Raw genomic sequence first — 21,586 nt, forward strand, 5'->3', positions numbered from 1 at the left:
AAAGTGACATTATCGCTGTCAAGTGACCCTATACCGACGTCAAGTGACCCTTTGTTTTTTGTTGTTTTCTTATTATAAAATTCGCTTCTTCAGTAAGCTGGTGCTTTCACGTGTCCCTTTCCATAGCACGCTGATGAAGTGGGACGAAATAAACAAGATATGTTGTGAAGAGAAAAGGGGGGGGGGGTAAATATCCACCTCCACACCCTCCACTTGTGCCAATAACACATTCTTTTTTACCTTATAATCTTTACACTTCATCATAAATACGTTTTCGGAACAATCGGATTTTTTAATCATTTGCGACACTACTAGGTTAAAAAAATTAACTAACTAACCAATTCACTCACTCCCTCACTCACTTACTGACTATTCACTCACTCCCTCACTCACTTACTGACCATTCACTCACTCCCTCACTCACTTACTGACCATTCTCTCACTCCCTCACTACCAATTCACTCACTCCCTCACTCACTGACCAATTTACTCGCTCGCTCAATCACTGACTCGCTCAATCACTCACTCAATCACTTACTCACTCAATCACTTACTCACTCGGTCACTCAATCACTTACTCACTCGGTCACTCAATCACTTACTCACTCAATCACTTACTCACTCGGTCAATCAATCACTTACTCACTCGGTCACTTAATCACTGACTCACTCAATCACTGACTCCGTCACTCGCTCAATCACTTACTCACTCGGTCACTTAATCACTGACTCGGTCACTCGCTCAATCACTTACTCACTCGGTCACTCGCTCAATCACTTACTCACTCGGTCACTCGCTCAATCACTTACTCACTCGGTCACTCGCTCAATCACTTACTCACTCGGTCACTCAGTCACTCACTGTGACTGGGTCACTCAGTCACTCGGCAACTCAATCGCTCAGTCCCTAGCTAACTGACTCGCACTAAAACTGTTGTCGGTGAATTTTCCTAGTGGTGAATTGCATGGCGGTGAATTTTCCTAGCGGTGAATTTTCCGGCGGTGAATTGTTGTCGGTGAATTGCTGGCGGTGAATTTTCCGGACACGCTTCTTGCTCAGTGTGTTGCTCTTGCGCAAGTGAGAAAAAAGTTTCTCCTTTTTTATTATGTGGAATTAATATTGCTAACCTATGTAAATAGTTTTTTAAAATTAAATGAACTTAAATATTATCAACCGCTTCTTCAATTGGAGTCAGAATATACATCGTCCTCAATGTGTACCACATAACTATACCCCTCTTGGATAAGTGAAAGTGAATACATTTATATTCTTAAAAAAAAATATCATATAATGTGGCTCTGATCACAGTATTCTTAAGTTCTACCTGATCATTTTCATCCATCGTTACGAAAGCTATGAGCTTTAAAAAAAGCATCTCTCTGAATGCCAGATAAATAAAAAATTATTACTATTATACTCCCGCGCGTTGTGCGTCTCTCTCTCTCTCTCCGTGGATTTGAGTAGACTGAAGCGCGCATGCGCTAACGGCGCTCACCTCCGTAAAAATTATCCAATGAGCGTCTACTTACAACTTATACAAATACAAATACCATGCCACAACAGGCAAACCGCCCAACGAGGCGGCCGACTTAAGAACATCATGGATCCCCGAGCCCTACCCACTACTGCTACACCACACATGCACCCCCCCGGAACCCCCCAACGAATCGGTACATGCGGGAATGTGCGTGTACGTGTAGTGAAACCTGACGTGAAGTAATGTTGTTTCTCTGTAATGCTTGTTATGTGTAGTGCTGCCATCTGCCACTAGTTTTTCTAACTATGAGTGAAGTGTTATGATTGAATGATTTATCGTTTTAGGACTGTTGCTCTCTGTGGCGAGACTTTTTAACGGGGAGATCGGCTCGCATTTGCGCCTTGAAGTTGGGAACCACAGAAAACCAACTTCAGCCGACCACCACTGTGGGGTTCGAACCCGGATCCTCGCATCGCGAGTCCGTCACTATAACCACTCGACCACCACAGCGGCTGTGGACACTTTCAAGAAGAATCGGTAAGTTAAAATTAAGTTGCCAACTAAACACTTGCCTCGTGTAAACGGGCCTTTAGTTTTCGAGAAAACATTTTTCTTCCTCCTAAATTCGCTCTATGGATCACTGTGCGCAGGGAGAGGGGAGATGCTAATTCATGCTTTGTCGAAGGGCCCCTCCACCAAGTCGGCAATTGCAAATGAAAGGTAAAAATTGTTAAAAAGTATTTTCAGTACTTGGTCAGTTTCTTTCAGTTGACTAAATTCATAGTGTTTGCTGCTATATAAATACAGTATAGATAAATAAATGCTTTTGAAAGGGGAAACAATTTTTCTTTCATAAATTATACACATTTTTTTTAGATTCTAACAAGACCGGCCACAGCAAACAAGAATTTTCCATTTCATGTGAGGACAACACAGGTAAGATTTATCAAGTAGCACTGCTTTTTTTCAAGCCATGCATAAATGGCTGCTCACACTTGAAATGTTTCGGCGCACAGAAACACTAAGTACATCATATGCCGAAATCTGCGACATGCATCACTCCGGCTGAATTTTAAGAAAAGTGTAGAAAACACTATTATGGGAATTTTTACCCCAAAACACTTCCAATTAGCCGAGGATTCGTTGCAAAACAAATCAAATTTAATTTTTTTCACAATTATCGAAAGATTTAAAATTATAATTTTTTAAAACATATTTACCATCTAGAGTATAGTTTCCCAACCTTTTTTGTCCCATTGCCCCCTTCTTCAGAAATTATTTTGTCCCATCGCCCCCCCCCAACGCAATCTAGCCTATAGAATCCTATGTTACACTCGTAGTTTCTACCGCCCCCCTGGAACATTCTATCGTCCCCAAGGGGCGTTAACGCCCACGTTGGGAATCACTAATCTAGAGGCTATGATTCTTGTACGGATGATTGAAAACTTACACGATAATTAAGCAATAAAATAAAAAATACGACACGAACAGAAACATTAAAAAAAGACATGCACAACATAAACAAGACAAAATTACGACTGTCAAATAAAAAACGCAATGATAAAAATCAACAACGAAAAACATAAACACACAAAACAAAACAAAATTCTTAATGTATGACGAGAAATGTGAAATGAACATTACAAATTTAAAGCATATGGGGGGAAAAATGGAACTCACGCATACATAGACAACACCAACAAGAGCAAATTTTTTTAAATTAAAAAATATTCATAATCAAAGTAGCAAAGATATAGTGGATAAATATTATTACTCCTCCTAAAGGTCGAAATAAGATTCTATATCATCTATTGAAAATAATAATTTGAATAACGATTTTTTTAAATGCCACATGTGTGAGTATATTCTTTATTTTTAATGGTAATCTATATATATAAAATAGATTTTCTGTGTGTCTGTGTGTGTGTGTTCTCTATACAAATCTACAATTTTTGATCGATCGTCACCAAATTTTGCATATATACCAAATGGGACCCGACTTGAACGAAAGGCTACTTTGAAAGTTCGTCAGAGCAGGGAAAATGCCCCAGATGGGCAAAAAACTGTAGGGCAACAAGGGTTTGCCACATTTTCAATACTCGCAGTAACGAGGCTTTTTGAATAGACGTCATAATCATCATCAGCATCGCTTTGAGGGTCAGGAAAAGGATGATCCTCATAGAAATCAGTGTTAAAATTGCCGATTTTAATGTAGAAATGCGGAAATTTGGTGCGGTTTTCTCTCACATCAATAACTTTAAAAATTGTATTGAATTCTCGATTTTTCAAATATATTGAGTTCGCTTAGACGAAGCCCAGGAGAATAAATATGAAGTAATTAGCCGGACCTACTTTTCAGTTGGATATCCATGCAATAATATTTATTTCAACATTTTATTTATATCTTCTCAAGCATGAAAATTAATGCCTCTGCATTGTCTTTTAATATTCAACTGTATAAATTCATGTGGGTTAGGATATTTTGAAATTAATTATGGATCCGTAAAAAATACATCGAAAAAATTCCACAGCTTTAACTAAGCATTTTTGGAAGCTAAAACAGGCAGATGGATAACTTGGGGTTCAAGGGGGAGATCGAAATGATACTTAGCGCCCCTTAAAAAAGGAGAAAAAATATTCATTCCTACGTTTCTTTAAATCGAAATTTGTTTCTTTCATGAGTCATGCAGGTAGTCGTCATATTGGTTATCTTAGACACGGTTTGTATGTTCTTCAAAGAAAGCAGGAGATATCACGTGATTCAAAAAGCCTCATCGAAGAAAACCCGGGCAGCGCTGGGTATTATAGCTAGCTAGTGAATTATATAATTTCAGAGCTAAAATAGTAAAAATGTTTACAAAAATTTTCTTTCCTAAAAGTAGGAATACAGTAAATTATATAAGGTGTCTTCGCTCGAATACATTATCTTTTAAATTGCATAAACCTTTATTACGGTTTAAGAAAAGAATATTAAGGAAAAAGAACATCATGGTACACAAATAAAGTGGATTAGGCTTTCTGAAAATTTCAAAAGAATGAGACTGACAACGACTAAAAATTTTGAAAACTTTTTATTGGATTGAAAATAAATTCAATAAATTAGTGAAATAAATAAGTGAGTAAAACCATGCATAGTATAGGTCTTTTAAAAAATTAGCAGAAACTTTCTTACTTATATAATAAAAATTATAGAAAACAAAACAAAGTTTTTTAAGTAATTCATGAACATGGGATTTCCATTTTAAATTGCTGTCGACATTTAACCCCAAGTAATAAATATTATTTACTTCTCGAATCGAATCGCAATTATAATGAGGTTGCAAATCCCAAGCGATGGTGTGAAATTTAAGATTAAGATGTAAATCAGTTCATGTAATATTAAAATTAACCTATTTTGTTCTTTGTAAAAATTCAATTTTAAATAGAACCATTTTTGAGTTACTATCAAATCGTGGTTAATACGATTTTTAAGACTGTCAAGATCATCACATGAATACATTAATGCAGAATCATCAGCATAATTGATGGTGGAGCCGTAAAATTTAAAAATAAATAGATCATTAATGAATATCAGAAAAATCAAAGGACCAATATACATCCTTGTGTGACTCCTCTATAATTTGGATATAATTACTCATATTATCCTGCATTTTGATTCTCTGTTCTCAATTTGATAAATATGAAGTGAACCCAATTTAATGTGATCTCGAATACCAGCTCACTCAAGTTTTTGAATAAGAATACAATAAGTTTACATTGTCAAAAGCATTTGAAATATCTTAAAATATTGCAATAGTTAGTTTTCTCTTGTCATTGTCATTATAAATGAATTTCAAAAAGGCCAAAAGAGCATTTTCAGCACTTCTTGCTTTTATAAAATCAAATTAGTATTCCGAAAAAAAATTTGAAGAATACAATAAATTATTTTCCTTCCTTAAAAAATAAACATCTGAAATAATAAATATCTTCACAACATCCAGTCTTCCGTATATCTTGTATTAACAAGTGGAGAGCGACATTCATGTCAAATAAATTATGTATTCTAATACATAATACAAGGCCACAACAGGGAAAATGTCCAACGAGGTGGCTGAGAGAAAAAGATGCCCGTAAGAAATATGGATGTCATATATTTCTAAAATACAGCAAACTTTTAAAAATGCAATTTTAAAAACTATATATACATGATAAAATATTATGCAATGCCCATAAAAATATTTATAGCTGTCTTATTTAAATCCAACATGCTTATCGTATTTCTTTTTAAACTTGTCAAGTGGATTTGAACCTAGGCCCCCCTGAACACTTTCCATCTCTGACTTCATGAGATTCATGATTTACCAACCCGCCACGACATGACTAAAATTGAAAGAATCTTTTCAATAAGTTTAGACACTCGCGTGCAAAATTAAGAGAATTTGCACATTATGTCTATTTTCGCAAAAAAGTACTGAACCAAAGGTACTAATAATGCCACCGAAGAAGTATGCAAATATTCAGTGTCGAATACGTAAGCGTACACGTGCGTGTGGGTGGAACTGTGACCACGGAGGTATGATAAGGGCACGAGACGTTTTCCACGATTCGTGTGCTTGTACTCCTTGGCGACATTCACTGTGTTTCTCCCAAGTGTTTGGTAAATTTTATAAGAGCTATCAGGTAAAATGAGAAGCCACAAACGTATGGATGACGGAATGAGATGGAGAATCGTCGGTAGATTGGAGGCAGGGCAATCACAAGTGCGGGTGGCTGTGGCTACAGAGCTCGATGTGTCACCCGCTATTTGTGGAAACAGTTTCAGGACACGGGATCCACATCGAGAAGACCTGGACAAGGTCGTCGAAGGGCCACAACTACCAATGAAGACCGTTATTTGGCGCTTTCAGCGCGGCGCCACAGGACTGCTACAGCATCACAGATCTCATGCGAGCTGCATGCTGCCACTGGAACTCGAGTTTCACGGTTTACTGTTGCCCGAAGGCTTCATGAGAGAGGGCTTTATGCCAGCAGACCCGCTGTTTGCGTCCTGCTAACTGCAGCACACAAGAGAGCGCGTTTAGCATGGTGCAGACAACATCAGCCTTGGACCAGACTTCAGTGGAGCACCGTGCTCTTCACAGATGAGTCGAGATTCAGCCTGGACACTGATTCTCGACGTACACTCATCTGGAGAGAGCCTGGTACCCGATACCATCCCTCCCACATCAGGGAAATGGGTCACTATGGTGGTGGAGGTGTCATGGTCTGGGCAGGCATCATGTTGGACGGCCGCACACCCCTCCATGTGTTTGGCAGAGGGTCCATGACTGCTAGGAGGTATAGGGAGGAGATCTTAAAGCCCTATGTTCGACTTTTCAGGAGCGCAGTTGGCCCTCGGTTCCTGTTCATGGACGACAACGCTCGTCCACATCGTGCTCATCTCGTCAACGATTATCTGGAAAGTGAGGATATTCTGCTTATGGATTGGCCAGCCAAACCTCCTGACCTAAACCTTATAGAACGTGTCTGGGACGCTCTTGGGAGGGCAATTGCATCTCGCCATCCCCCTCCGAGAACCATCCCGGAACTGAAAACTGCGTTTTTGCAGGAGTGGGACAGACTACAGGGACTCCTCAACTGCCTCGTGTCCAGTATGCCGTCGCGCTGTGTGACCTGCCTGACTGTGAGAGACCATACCCCATATTAGACTCATTTTCGGTTCGATTTCGCAACGTGGATTTTGGACATTCCTGCAATGATGAGCTTTACTGACAATCATGCGTGCGTACTATGACTTTTGTATGGTACTTCTCTTTCTCTGTTATAACTGTGTATTCGTACCGAATTTCATTAAAATCTGAACATTAGTTTTTCAAAAATTTTACATAATGTGCTAATTCTTTTAATTTTGCACACGAGTGGAAAAAAAAACTGGTACAATATAACTGGCCCATAATCCAACAGATAATTTTTATCGCCAGCTTTGAAAACATTAGTAATAGCAGCCCGTTTCAGTCACTCAGCAAGTTCATATGAAGTATTTATGAACTTTGTGATAAATACAAATAGTCGAGTGGTCATAGTGACGGACTCGCATCGCGGGGTCCCGGGTTCGAGCCGACCACCAGGTCAAGGCGTAAATGCGAACCGATCTCCCCGTTAAAAAGTCTCGCCACAGAGAGCAACAGGCCTACAAACAGTACAAATATTCAATCACTACAGATCACTCACTTCGCTTCTGAGATATAGACGGCAGCACTGAAAAATCGTACACAACACTAGATACGCATTCAGACTGTTAGGTACACACACTTACAATTCCGGCACAAATAAAACACCACAACAGGCAAAATGCCCAACGAGGTGGCTGAGAAAAAGATGCCCATAAAAATACGGATGTCATATATTTCAAAAATATAGCAACTCAATTAAAAATGCAATTAACAAAAATTATAATCAATATATACACATGATAAAATACTATACAATGCCCATAAATAATACTTATGGTTGTCTTATTCCAAGTATGGATAGCTTCTCGATTTACCCCAACATGTTTATCGTATTTCTTTTTAAACGTGTCAATTGTGTTACAATTTACTACCTCCGGGGGTAAGCTATTCCACTTATTAACAACCCTATTAGAGAAAAATTCCCTGCGACACCATAGCCTTGCATTGTCCCTCACCAATCGATACTGGTGTCCCCTTGCAAAAGCAGTCGATTGGCGGTGTACTAAAAGTTCATGGTCCATCCTATCCATCCCATTGAAAATTTTGAACACTTCGATCATATCTTCTCGACACCTGCGTTCATCCAATGTAAAAATATTCAAAAAAATGAAGTCTCTCTTCATAACTCAAGCCCCGTGTGCACACGCGTAGCTCTTCTCTGCACCCCTTCAACCAAGTCTATGTCCCTTTTTAGGTATGGTCTCCAAAAAACGCGAAGAGACCTTTTTGAACATGAGACCAAGCATTCTATTCGCTTTTTTGACCACCGCTGAACAATGTTCAGAAAAGCTAAGCCGCTCGTCAATGAGAATTCCCAAATCAGTGACCCTAGTTGCATCCGGGATAGTGACACCATTCAACTCGTAGGAGAACAGTGGGTTTTTCGAACCAAAATGAGAGACCATGCACTTATCAACGCTAAACGTCATGCTCCATTCATTTGCCCATGCCGCAATCCTGTTTAAGTTGGTCTGGAGCACCTCCCAATCGTTTTGATTCCCGACTACCCCCATTAGCTTCACATCATCTGTGAATTTGCTAGTAATCCCATCGATACCCTGATCGAGTTTATCGATAAAAAGTGAAAAAAGTATGGGGCCAAGGACACTTCCTTGAGGAACTCCACTTGTGACGTCTGTCCAACGAGAGAATTCCCCGTTCACCATAACTCGTTGCGACCTATCTTTAACCACGATTCTATCCAATTCAGCAAGTTGCCCCTAATTCCAATCTCGTGTAAACGCTTCAAGAGTTTAGCATGTTGGACACGATCGAATGCCTACTGGAAATCAAGGTAAACAACGTCTACATTTTGTTTCTCTTACCCAAAGCCTTAGTCACGTGATCATAGAAGCAAAGGAGATTAGTTACACATGACTTCCCCTACCTGAACCCATGCTGATTATCCGACAATACATTATTCTCGTCTATCCACTTCACAAACTGCCTTTTGATGATAATTTCCAAAATTTTCGAGAGAGAACTCATCAAACTCACTGGACGATAATTGGACACCGCTTCTCTACTACCCTTCTTAAATATCGGAACAACATTAGCAAGTTTCCAATCCCTTGGGACGATACCCTCAGCAACATTACTCCTGTATATCTGTGCGACTGGCCCCAACAATTCATTAGCACATTCCCTGAGGACCCTGGGATAGATATCACCTGGTCCTGATGCTTTGCTTGCACATACATTTCTTAGAAGATTTAGGACCTCCACGTCTTCTACTTGAATATCGTTGAGGGTTTTATTACCCCATGCAAGACCCGTATATCGAATATCATTATCTCCATTAAAAACCGACGCGAAAAAGTCATTGAAAGCACTACACATGCCTACATTGCTCTCTAACCTAGAGGAGTCGGTATCTATTGGTCGTCGGACTGGAAGAGGCGATGTCCTGCCATGTTGGTTTACTCCCGGTGGATTCCTTCAAGTCCATGATCAGTCGTATGTCGGGATCTTCTAGCTGGGCTTTCCAGGTGTTCTCCAAGGATAGTCACTTGACACTTGAGATGTTGCCCGTCTCACTATAGGGTTTACCCGTCCGCACTTCTCTCCTGCCTTGAGGCAATGGTGACAGCTCCGTGAACCTGGTTCTCTCGTCAGGGCGTTGGCATTTCCACGAGATTTTTGTTTACGAGGCTGGATCGTCCACTTCATGCCATCTGACTCTCGTGAGAGAACAGTTCCGTTCCTACTATTGGTCTTCTCTGCATCGGCGATGCACTCCCTTTCTGCTTCTGGAATGTCCATCACATTCCTTGGAGGTACTTCGTTACGACCACATCCAAGTAGGGCGATACGTTCCTTCGGAGTATGCAACTGGTCATTCCTCATGTCTAAGGAAAATCCGTGTTTCCTCAAGAAGTCCACTCCGATGATGTACGGATCCCTTATGTCTGCCACGAAGTTGGCTTGTTGATAGGTGACCATGGTGAACTTCACTGAGACTTCCCACTTTCCGCGCACAGTCATTTTTTCTCCCGTGACTGTCTGCAGCGTCAGCGATGGTGGTACGTAGAGAAGTCGTTGCTGGAATTTTCGAGCCAGGTCCGTCTTGACGATGCTCACGTTAGCTCCGGTGTCGATGACCATCCTACACTGCAGTCCATCAATCTCGCCTCTTACGTGGAGTCCGTGGTCTCCTCCGTGCAGCTGTGAGACGTGGTACACTCGGCATGGTGCATCTTCCGTACCGGTAGCTGTGACTGAGCATGAACTCCGCGGGTGGCCTTTTTCGTGGTGTTTACAGCTTCCCAACGACTTGTCTCTCTGGGTCCCACGATCGTTCTTGGCACTCTTCTGGAGATCTTTCAGCTCTCTGATGAATTCCGCTCTAGCGTCCTCCGCAACAGAGCCTTGACGGGCTGCCTCGTACTTTATGGCGTAGACAAGAGCACTTCTCACGTCCTTGTATTCGCCCAGACGCAGTGTCTGCTGGATATCGGAGTACTTGACAGAGTCGACGAAGCACTGCGGGGTCAGTCCATCCCTGATGTCCGGTGGACAATCGGGGTATGCCAACTTCGAGAGCCTCTCGATTTCCATGGCCAGTTCTTGCAATGTTTCTCCATCCCTCTGCTGCCTGGTCTTCAGTTGCAGCCGATGAAAGTCCTTGAGGTAGTTTTCTCCAAACCTTAGCTCAAGCGCATTCGTCAGGGCTGCATAGCTGGATCGGTGGCGAGCGTCTGAAGAACTTCGGTGGCCTCACCTCGGAGGTGGAAGGCCTTGAATACACAGTCCCATCCGTTCGCTGCGGGGGGTCCTGGAGATGAATTCTGAACTGGGTCCTGAAGATCGACCACGATGCCCCTCCGTCATACGTCGAGGGCTTGATGTTCGGCCGGCTGACGTCAGCCATGGCTGGCAAGACCAAGTGAACATCCGCGGAAGACGTTGGCTCTTGGATTTTCTTCTCGATCTCCGGTATTCTTTTTGAGAGCTTTTCCTCGACTGCGGTAACAGCTCCTTTCACAGCGTTCATCCTACTTTTAACTGCGGCGATGTCGTTCTGTACACTGGTGATGGCGATGGAAATGTCTTGCTTCACGGCGGTGACATCCTCTTTTACGTCAGCGATGGAGGCATTGACAGCGGCAATGGAGGTGGTGACATCTTCCTTGACTGCTGCGCTCGTGGCCTCTATCCTGTCATTTACGGCGGCGATGGAGGTGTTGACGGCGGCCGCAGATTTGTTTATCTCTTCCACAATGCCCAATTTTATCTGGCTCATCACAGACATCAGTTGGTTCAGCTGTTCTCGCATTTCATCCATGTCCATTCTTCTCGTCTTCATTCAAGTCTTGAATTATCCCACTTCTGACACCAAATTGTTCCGGACAATTTTCCACAAGACTTCGAGATTGCAAAACAAGAAGTGGTTCGACGGACAAACACAGATTTATTTACAGAACAGCAATTTACACGTATTTACAAGCTAATCAGAGAACTAACAACTATCTCGCAAAGTTCAATCACAACTGACTTTTCATCGAATCTCTCTTTTGGAATCTGGCATCTGGCGTCAAATCTCACAACTCCCTACTATTTATAGGTCTGTCGAAACTTCGAGAAAAGGAACATTCTACAAACTTCTACTTTATAGTTTCCAAGTTGGCGACGCCACTGTTCGGAGGTGCGGGACTACTTTTGAGTGGCGGGACCTTCTACAATGTTCCCACCAATCGCATCTTTTTCCGATAAACCGAAACCGGTATCAAATCAAGTCTCGTTACCAACAGAAGATTGTGATAAAGAATTGCGCCATCTATCACCTGTAGTTCGTAACAATATCAATGCAAACATTTGATGTTGTGCATCGATTATCAACATTATCCTTCCAATAGTATTTATAATTACTTAGATACAACACTTTATTAGTAAGAAATGTGGAAAACAAAGAAAGGGGGAAAAAATTACCAAGAAGCCAAATGGCCTTCACTGGCAATCACAAATTAAAATGTAGTACAAATCATGTGAGCAAATAAATAAATAAATAAAAAGATGTGAATAAATTAATACAACATGTATATACAGAAAAGAAAAAAACAAAACTAAGCACAGTAGGAGTTAATATGTCATGGTGGCCGCAGGCATGTGGTGATGATATTCCGATCGTAAAAAAAGGGGGAAACTTATGTTTAATGTCAAGTAGATCTATGTGTAAGGGAGAAAAAGGAAGTCATAGGAGGGAAAATTTACTTTAGGTTCAAGAGTTTTTTTATTGAAAAAGAGTAGCATTTTAATTTTTTTAAGGCTAGTAATTAAGTATTATTGTTAAGGAGCTGATTAGGTAGAGAGTTATAGAATTTTGGGACAAGATATGAAAAGTTTTTATTACCAATCGTTTTATAGATTCTAGGGAGTAAATAGGAGAAATTGATTCTTGCAGAAGAACGGAAGGTGTTCAGAGGTAAAGAATGCTGTTTTATAAATAAAATAACTATTGATTTAAAGAAACAGAGATGCCGAAGTGGTAAAATATTTAGAGAATGGAAAAATTCTAGTGAGAGAAAGTACTATAATCGATAGTTATCAGTCTAACTATTCTTTTATGCAAAGGATATGAGTTAGTAATGTAGTCACTACCCCAAGCGGTTAAACCATAGAGCAGTTGAGAGTGACAAAAATGAGCAGTACAAAACTAAAAGGAAAGGAGAATTGACATAAAATTTGAGGTAAAAAAAATTTTACAACAAATAACGGAGTTCGCTTGCTGTGAAGTATTGTGATATGAGAATTCTCCATTTGAGGATAGAGTCAACATTAACTCCTAGAAATTTGATAGAATTTACTTTTTCAAGAGGATTCCAAAGACAATTGTTAAGGGAGCAGTTATAATTATGGGAAACAATATTAATATATTATGTAGAGGAGTTACGAAAAATAGATAAATTTAGTTTTGGGTGCATTAATAGTAAATTTATATTTATTTATAAGCTGAAAACCAGTTAGGTACTTTAATTTGTCTTGGTTAATCTTGGTTCAGTTTTGACTAATAGTCAAAGTTTGGTAATCTTTAGCGCTATAAATTATGATTGTATCATCAGTAACGTTAAAGTTTCACTTTAAACGTTAACATTAAACGTTAAAGTTGCAAAAGTCGTTGATGAAAATGAGAAATAATAAGGGGCCAAGAACAGAGCCTTGGGGGACACCATTAATAATAATTTTCATATAATATTACTATATTTATCACCACATTTATCAAATTGGTTTCTATTATGAAGGTAAGATAGTAAAAGTTTAAGAGGAATGCCTTTTATATCACAGAAACTAAGTTTATCAATCAAGATTTCATGAGAGACGCTATTGAAAGCTTTTGTAATCTTTTGTAATATCTAGGAAACTAGCAACTGTTTTGTAAGATTTATCAGTACAGACAGTAGAAGTATAATCTAGAAGAACAAATTCTGTGTTTTTGTTACGTAGCTGGTACCCCCCCCCCCCCCGTTGTTTGGGGAAGAAAAAGTTAGATTTATGTCTAAAAGAGAAGAGAAGAAGAGAAGCCATTTCAAATAGCTTGGAAACAGAATTAAGGATAGAAATAGCTCTGTAATTATTGAGGTCGATAGAATCACCGGATTTATAAATTGGAATAACTAATGCAGTTTTCAAACTATCCGGAAAAACACCTTCCGAAATGCAAGAATCGATAAGATTAGACATTGTGGAGACTGTACAATAAGGAAGAATTTTTAAAGTATAGGAGTTTAGAATAACAGAGGAAGTAGTAGGTAATTTTCGAATAATTCGAAGGATTTCACGAGGATTAGTTACAGAGAAAAAAAAATAGAGTTTGGGTTATGTGAAAGAAAGAATTTGAAATCATAAGGGTAACACAATTAGAGCGAGATATATTTATAAAATGTGAATTAAAATTATTAGCTAGTAGAGAGAGGTTTGGTTCAGAAGGCAATTTCAATTGTTTAGTACCTGATAATTTATTAATCAATTTCCATTTCGTAACTGGGTTACGAATAAAAATGTGATTCAAACAGGATTGAGATATTGGTCTGGTTGCAACATTAATTAAAGGTGATAGACCTTGATCATCACCTTTAATATCACCTTGCATATCAATTTAATATGGAATATCACTATAATCTGAGCAAAATGAATCAACGTTAGTCACCAAGAAAAATAACTTTTTTGAGTTTAACATTTCTTAATACAGAGAAACCTCCCTCAACGGACACTCCCCGTTAGAAGACACCTCTCGTTAAGGGACACTTTTCTGATCCCCGGTCCCGTGGAATAGGACTTTTTGTATTTCACTCCCCGTAGTGGAGACTCTCAATAGCGGACAGTAAAATCAGGCGAACTCGATTTTTTTTTTCAAATTCTAATTTGTGAATAATTGTGTTCATAAATCGAAAATTTAAGCTCGTATCGGTAAATATGATAATCCGTCAATTAATTACTTGATTAATTGAACATAACTATGGTCAGGATGCACATTTGCACATGTTGGTGCGTGTGAAGAAAGCCAACATTACAAGATCGATAATGTTGTTATGAACGTTTATTTTCTTCACACTTATTTTATTTTATTTTTATTGCAAAATATGTGTAGTGCATGTATCATGTACGGGTAAAAATAATTAATTGGTTTGATGAAGAGATTTAGAAGACGGTTATAAATTTTTCTATATTTATCACACTTTTCAACTTTATTTGGGAATTATGAATTATCGCCGGTGAAAGTGATCATGTAGTGAAATTTAATCAAATTTTCTTTATCGAGACGGTTGATGATTATGCATAACCATCAGTGTAACACTTTTACACTCAGTAACATTTAGGAACCAATTGCGACCGAAACCAAACGTCGTATAAATATGAAAGTCGTATAACCGAGTTTCCACTGCATATTGTACCTCCGCAATAGCGCATACCCCCCGTTAGCGGACAAAAGTTTTTGTCTCATGGGTGTCCGCTATCGAGAGGTTCTACTGTATGGCATCTAATTCCTCAACTTAAAGAAAAGACAATCATTTCGACAGTCAGCATGGTTAATGAATCGTGAATAAAAAATGAGTGGGATTCATTTGTATGCATAAAAATACCTCCAGATATATTCACTGCAACAAGAAATTAAGTTAAAACCTGAAATTTTGTAAAGATAAACTTCCTATAAGCCCATACTTCAGACAAAACAAGGGCATCAATGTCGTTAATTATTGAATCTAGGAAAGTAAATTACAATTTTATCTTACATTGATGTATTAAAAAGTAGTTTTGATAGGATCGATTTATGATCGGTAACCATAGATAAATATAAAAACGTTTCAAAATCCTCTAGGAGTATGAAGTGTGTGTGAAATGTTTTATTTCGCAATTTTTAAGCATATTATAAAAAAAATATCCCGTTTAATAAACCCTGGAGGATTGAAAATGAATTGATTAGCTCGTATGTCAAAAAATACATTATGGTGTAAGTGAACGTGATTATACAGGGTGATTCAGAAAAGATGGGAAAAAGTTTAAGAGGTGATGGTACACACCAATACAAAAAATTATCATTAAAAAAATGCATGGTCAAACATGAAACGCAAACACGCTTGCGCGTTTCGAAACGGCCGCTCCGCAAACATTAAGACGGCATTTCTGTTGAAATTTATCGGGAGAAAATTAACATCATGCATATTGCAAATGTAGCGTGAATAAGAAGAAACCGTATGCAAATCTGCGTCACATGAATAAAAGGCGTGAACTCAGTATTACTAAAGTGCGCCATTATCCCGTACGTTACAACTGTTAGATATATGTCAAAGGCTTAACACTACTGATGAGTGCCTGCCCATGTTCCCCCATATCTTTGTATTTAATGTCAGGACCTGGCGCTTGGCCACAGAGAGGAACAGGGGGCTCGGGCTCAATAAAGCTGGAAAGGACATCAGAAGAGCTCATCGAAATAAATTGTATATTGTATAATAGAAATATTTAAATCTGTATATACTTTTTTTTTTTTTAATAATGTGTTTTTATATTCAATGTTCATGTATTTTATATTTTATATGCATAATAAAGCACCCGACAGCGCCCAGCCCCTCATCCGGGCAATGGCTAAAATTGACAATGGTCGATAGAGCCTGGGCGGTGCACGGAATGAAATGAAAATGAAAATGTATTTAATGTCATTTTATGTACAGTGAATGGGGGAATTGTGGAAGGATGTTGGTTGGCTTGGAGCTGTCCGGCCTGCTGCGGGTGGTTTGCCCGGTCTTGGATGTCGGATTTTCCACCATGGACCACGTCCCTTGAGACGAACCAGCTTATATCCCCTAGGAGGACAGGGGGGGGGGGGCATGGTTGGTCTGGAGAATAAAAAATATCGAGGAAGCTGTGTCTAACATCGAAGACCGTCTAACGGTGGTCGAATCATCATCAGAAATATGTAATAACCCAGTGACAGACGAGGTGTTTCCATCATTACCGCAAAGGTGTCTGCAGCTTGAGGGCAGGACTTACCGAATCAGGTTAATAAATCGGAGGATCTCGGGAATAGAATGCGGAGAAATAATCTGGTTTTCAGTGGTATAACAGAACTTGCTAGAGATGACTGGTCGGAGACTGAGGATCTGGTGCTGAAGTTCTGCGCCGATAACCTTGCTTTGACTGACCTTGTGATCGAGTGGTGCCATCGTGCTGGGCGGAAGAGTGCTGGTAAGACTAGACCGATTATTTGTAAATTTTTGAACTTTAAGGATGCTCAAAGAGACTGGCGGTATTCTGCAAAACTAAAGGGTACGAGCTTTTTTATCTCTGCCGATTATTCCTATCGTGTCCGACAGGCTACGAAGAAATTGATTGAGTACGGAAAAAATAGTTCTCAAGATGGAGCAATTCGGTTCACACAAACTAATTTCGATAAACTGTTTGTAAATAACAAATGTTTTGTATTTGATCATTCCGTTAACAAAGTTGTGGAAGTTGAGAACTTTTAACATAAAAACCGGAGCCCGGTTCAGTTACTACACTGCTGGCCACCGTAAATGCAACACCCTGAAGGAAGCATGCAAATAATATGAAATTTACAACATGCATTAGCGGAGGTGAGATATGCAAATGATTAGAATTTCAGTGCAGACGCACATCACGCGCACCTGTGGCGCCACTTCAAAGCGCTATTTAAGGCTTGGAGATTTCGACGATTTGAAGTACGGCAATTGTGTTTTTCTTGTGGTTTTTTCAAAAAAACGATCAATTATGCCTCGTAGAAAACAGCGATCATCTTTTGATCAAGTATCCGAGTTCGACATAGGAAGGATAGTGGCCTACCGAGATTGTGGATTATCTTTCAGGGAAATCGGTAGTCGTGTTGGACGAAATCAAACAACTGTAATGCGGATATGTGATCGTTGGATGCAGGAGGGTACGACGGACCGACGTGTTCGATCGCATCCACCTCAGTGCACCACTTCACGTGATGACAGGCGTATTGTGCGTATGGCAGTGACGGATCGCTCAGCCACATCACGAACCATAGCACAGCACATTCAGTCTGTACCGCATCATCCAGTGTCTGCGCGTACCATTCGACGCCGTTTACAGCAGAGTGGTCTGTCCGTAAGACGTCCATTGCTTCGTCTACCCTTGACGCAGAACCACAGACGTCTCCGCCACCAATGGTGCGATGAAAGAAGGATGTGGACGGCACAATGGAATGAAATTGTCTTTACCGACGAGTCACGCTTCTGTCTGCAACACCACGATGGTCGGATTCGAGTCTGGAGACACCGTGGAGAGAGGATGCTGAACAGCTGCGTTATGCACCGCCACACTGGTCCTGCACCGGGTATTATGGTATGGGGCGGTATTGGATATCACTCTCGCACTCCTCTAGTACGCATTGCCGGTACTTTAAAAAGGCTCCGAGGTGTTGGAGCCAGTTGTCCTTCCTTACCTTCAGGGCTTGCCCACAGCCATATTTCAACAGGATAATGCGTGACCACACGTGGCACGCATTGTCCAAAGGTTCTTCGTCAATCGCCAGATTGAATTGCTTCCCTGGCCAGTTCGCTCTCCGGATCTTTCGCCGATAGAAAACATGTGGTCCATGGTTGCTCAACGATTGACCCAGATTGCATCCCCAGCTGCCACACCAGATCAACTTTGGCAACGCGTGGAAGCTGCTTGGTCTGCTGTACCCCAAGAACACATCCAAAGTCTCTTTGAATCAATGCCGAGGCGTGTGGCAGCGGTGATCTCCAACAATGGCGGCTACTCTGGCTACTGATTTTGGCAGGAACCACACTTCACAGAAGTCTATAAATTTAATCATTTGATGCTTGGTCAACATGTTATCTACAAAATAAATATTGTTGCGATATCTCTTGTCTTTCTTGGTGTTGCAATTTGGGTGGCCAGCAGTGTATTTTGGAATGTTTCTGGATTATTTAATTTAAGCTCCACGAGATTTGGAGTAATCTAATGTTATATGATATTGTTTTTTTATGTGAAACTTGGGTACCAGCATTACAAGATGATTTTTATGAGCTGTTTGAGGGTTTAAATATAGAGTTAGAACCCAGTTTTAAAACTGCAAAAAGAGGCAGATATAGATGTGGCTGGCTCTTACTCTTAAGGAACAATCGTTCATATAAAATTTTGTGCCGTTTTAAATTTTTTACTGCTGTTGAAATCCAACATAGTGCAATTAAATTTAATGTATTATTTTCTTATTTTAGCCCGGACCATTTCGATCTAGTTCTTGAGAGTATCTCAAGGTTTATTGAAGATTCAAATAGGAGTTTTTTATTCTGACGGATTCTAATTCAAGAATTGGTAATATTAATATTTGTGGGGAAGAGTCAGAATTGAGAAATCTGGATACAATATGGGCAAACAGGAACTCTCGGGATACTGTGATGAATGGTCGGGGACTGAAATTTAAAAATTTTTGTTGCTCGAATAACCTTGTTATCCTGATTGACCGTGAGATCGGTGATGTGAGAGGCAACTTTACATATGTCGGCAACAACGGGGCCTCTGTTATTGAGTTTGGTATTGCTCATGTGAAAAACAAACACATGGTAAAATCTTTTAGAGTTCTCGATTTATTGGAATCTGATCATTTTCCATTACTATTATAGAGTTATTCCAGAGAACAAGGAGGGGGTGATCTAGATTTTCTCGGAGGCCGCGTTATTTGTGGAATGAAGAGGCGGCTGAGAGAGGGGGGGGAGAGAAAGAGACATTGGTAGACTTAAATCTGCTTCTCCCCAATGTTGACAGCGAAGTTGCTGGATGGGATAGGCTCAAACACGTGATAACATATTCCGCGGAGAGTTATGGAATGGTTTTTCGAAAAAATTCACGATTTACATGGTGTATTTACATGGTATTACATGGTTCAGGAGAAAAGAGTGGAAAGAAGGCCTGGGAGAAACAGGAGTCAGACATTCGAAAAAGAGGGAGTGGGGTAAAAGTTTGTACCGAAGAGACATGACGGTTGGTTGGGGATGTTGGATAATAAATGGAATGAAGTGTTGTTTTCTTCTTTCGGGAGTCTATAACCCAGTTATTTCGTCCTGAAATCGTAGTACAAGTACAGACGAGGAACTACGACCAATTAAGAAGAAGACGGGGGAAAGTTTACTGGCACAGTCGTTGTAGGATAGGATCGCGGCTTCAACGACGCAAGAGTGTGAGCTGAATTAGAAGAAGTGTCCTAGCCACGGTGGAATCACCCGGTTCGTATAGAAGGATAGCAGCAGCGTCGAGCTCCCACGCAGTTTTTTTTCGTGAAGTCAATCCGACTACGGTGTTGAAAGGGGCATTCCTGCCTAGGGAAGAGAAGCAAGTATTGTGCGGCGGTATCGAGACGATAAAAAAATGGCGTATTTGGCAAAAGGGAACAAGGAAGATCTGGAGACCATGGCCACCAACTTCGGGATGGAAGTTCGACCCAGAGTTCAACTTGATGCAATTAGTGAGTGCCATACAGGAAAGTGAAGTGTACAACGGAGCGACATGCAGAGAGATGCTGAAAACGATCATAGGCAACAGGAAAGAGAGAGAAGAGATGGAGATGGGGGAGCGGCGTAGAGAAAAGGAGATGGAACATGAACTCGAAAGATTGAGGATCGAGACAGGAGCCAGAAGAGAGGAGGATAATCAGGCTGGGCGCGGCAGAACCCCCAGCCGGGATTTTCAGAACATGATGCAAAAATGCAGGATGGAAGAAGACAAGTCTGTACTTAGTGCTGTTCGAGCGGCAAGCTCGTCGCGTGGGCCTGGCTCGGGAAGATTGGTTAACTGAGCTCTTGGGACTTCTTCCCTACGAAATGAACCGGTTAATTGCACGCGAGCCGGAAGAACAAGTACAGGACTATAACAAAGTTAAGGAATTATTATTGAGGAGATTCAAACTCACCCCATAGAAGTTCCGGCAGATGTTTTCTTCGCGCCACAAAAATCAAAAGGGCACCTGGAGAGACTACTACCATGAACTGTGTACCTATTTTGATGGATGGACGGCGGCTTTGAGGATCACGACGTTTGAGCAACTAAGAAATTTAATCATCACCGATCAAATGAAAAAACGCGTCCCAGCAGATTTTAAAGAACACTATCTGGACGAATGGTGCGATATGGTGTCTCCAAGTAAGCTATCAGAGAAACTAGATAGGTTCGATGATATAAAGAGGACTCTGAAGACACCTATCCCTAGTGACAGCACGAGGAACACAAGACCGGTTCATCAAAGTCCGAGGTGGAAAGCCAGCGGAAACCAGAGACTTCAGGGTGAGTCTTTCTCACCTAAGGTGATCCTACCGTGATCCAAAAAGTTTTCAGTAGAAAACACCGAAAGGTATTCACTTTTTTGTCGATTTCAAATCGGCCTTTGATACCGTGAGTAGAGATCAATTGTTTTCAATTGGAGTAAGATAAAAAGTTGTTAGTGCAATATACGCTCTATATGATGGAGTCTTTGGTAAAGTTATCACTGATAGAGGTCTATCTGGGCCATTTCACATAGATACTGGCGTAAAACAAGGATGCATAATTAGCCCAATGCTTTTTAGTATTTTTATTAATAATTTTATTCACAATATAGCTAACTCGGAAATTTCCGGGATTAAAATTCTTGATAAAGAGATCAAAATTTTGTCTTACTCAGACGATATAGTCTTGCTTTCTGACTCAATGATTGGCTTGCAGAGACAAATTAAATTATCGGAAAACTTTGTAGGGATTAACAAAATGTCTGTTAATCTCTCTAAGTCAAAAATTGTTGTTTTCCGTAATGATTTTAAACTCTCAAAAAATATATAAATGGTTTTTTTTGTAACAGAGAGATTGACATCGTTAATTAATATGTTTATCTAGGCATAAGATTCTTCTATAACGGTCTTTTCGTTCAACACATCGAAAAAACAA

The 21,586-nt window shown here is 40.1% G+C and overlaps 1 protein-coding gene across 2 annotated transcripts in view; it reads left to right on the top strand.

Moving 5' to 3' along the window:
* LOC149067000 (transmembrane protein 145-like) overlaps positions 1-21,586 on the top strand; it is a 156,223-nt gene that overhangs the window by 118,787 nt on the left and 15,850 nt on the right. For both annotated transcript variants that reach the window (XM_089252990.1, XM_089252991.1), the window contains one exon: positions 2,355-2,414. In XM_089252990.1, the coding sequence (XP_089109116.1) occupies positions 2,355-2,414 (60 nt within the window). The remainder of the gene's footprint in view (positions 1-2,354; positions 2,415-21,586) is intronic.

Source organism: Pholcus phalangioides, unplaced genomic scaffold (genome assembly GCF_987345545.1).
Source record: "Pholcus phalangioides strain wild (caught in Gottingen) unplaced genomic scaffold, Ppha-v1.0 ptg000031l_1, whole genome shotgun sequence".
Lineage (NCBI taxonomy): Eukaryota > Metazoa > Arthropoda > Arachnida > Araneae > Pholcidae > Pholcus > Pholcus phalangioides.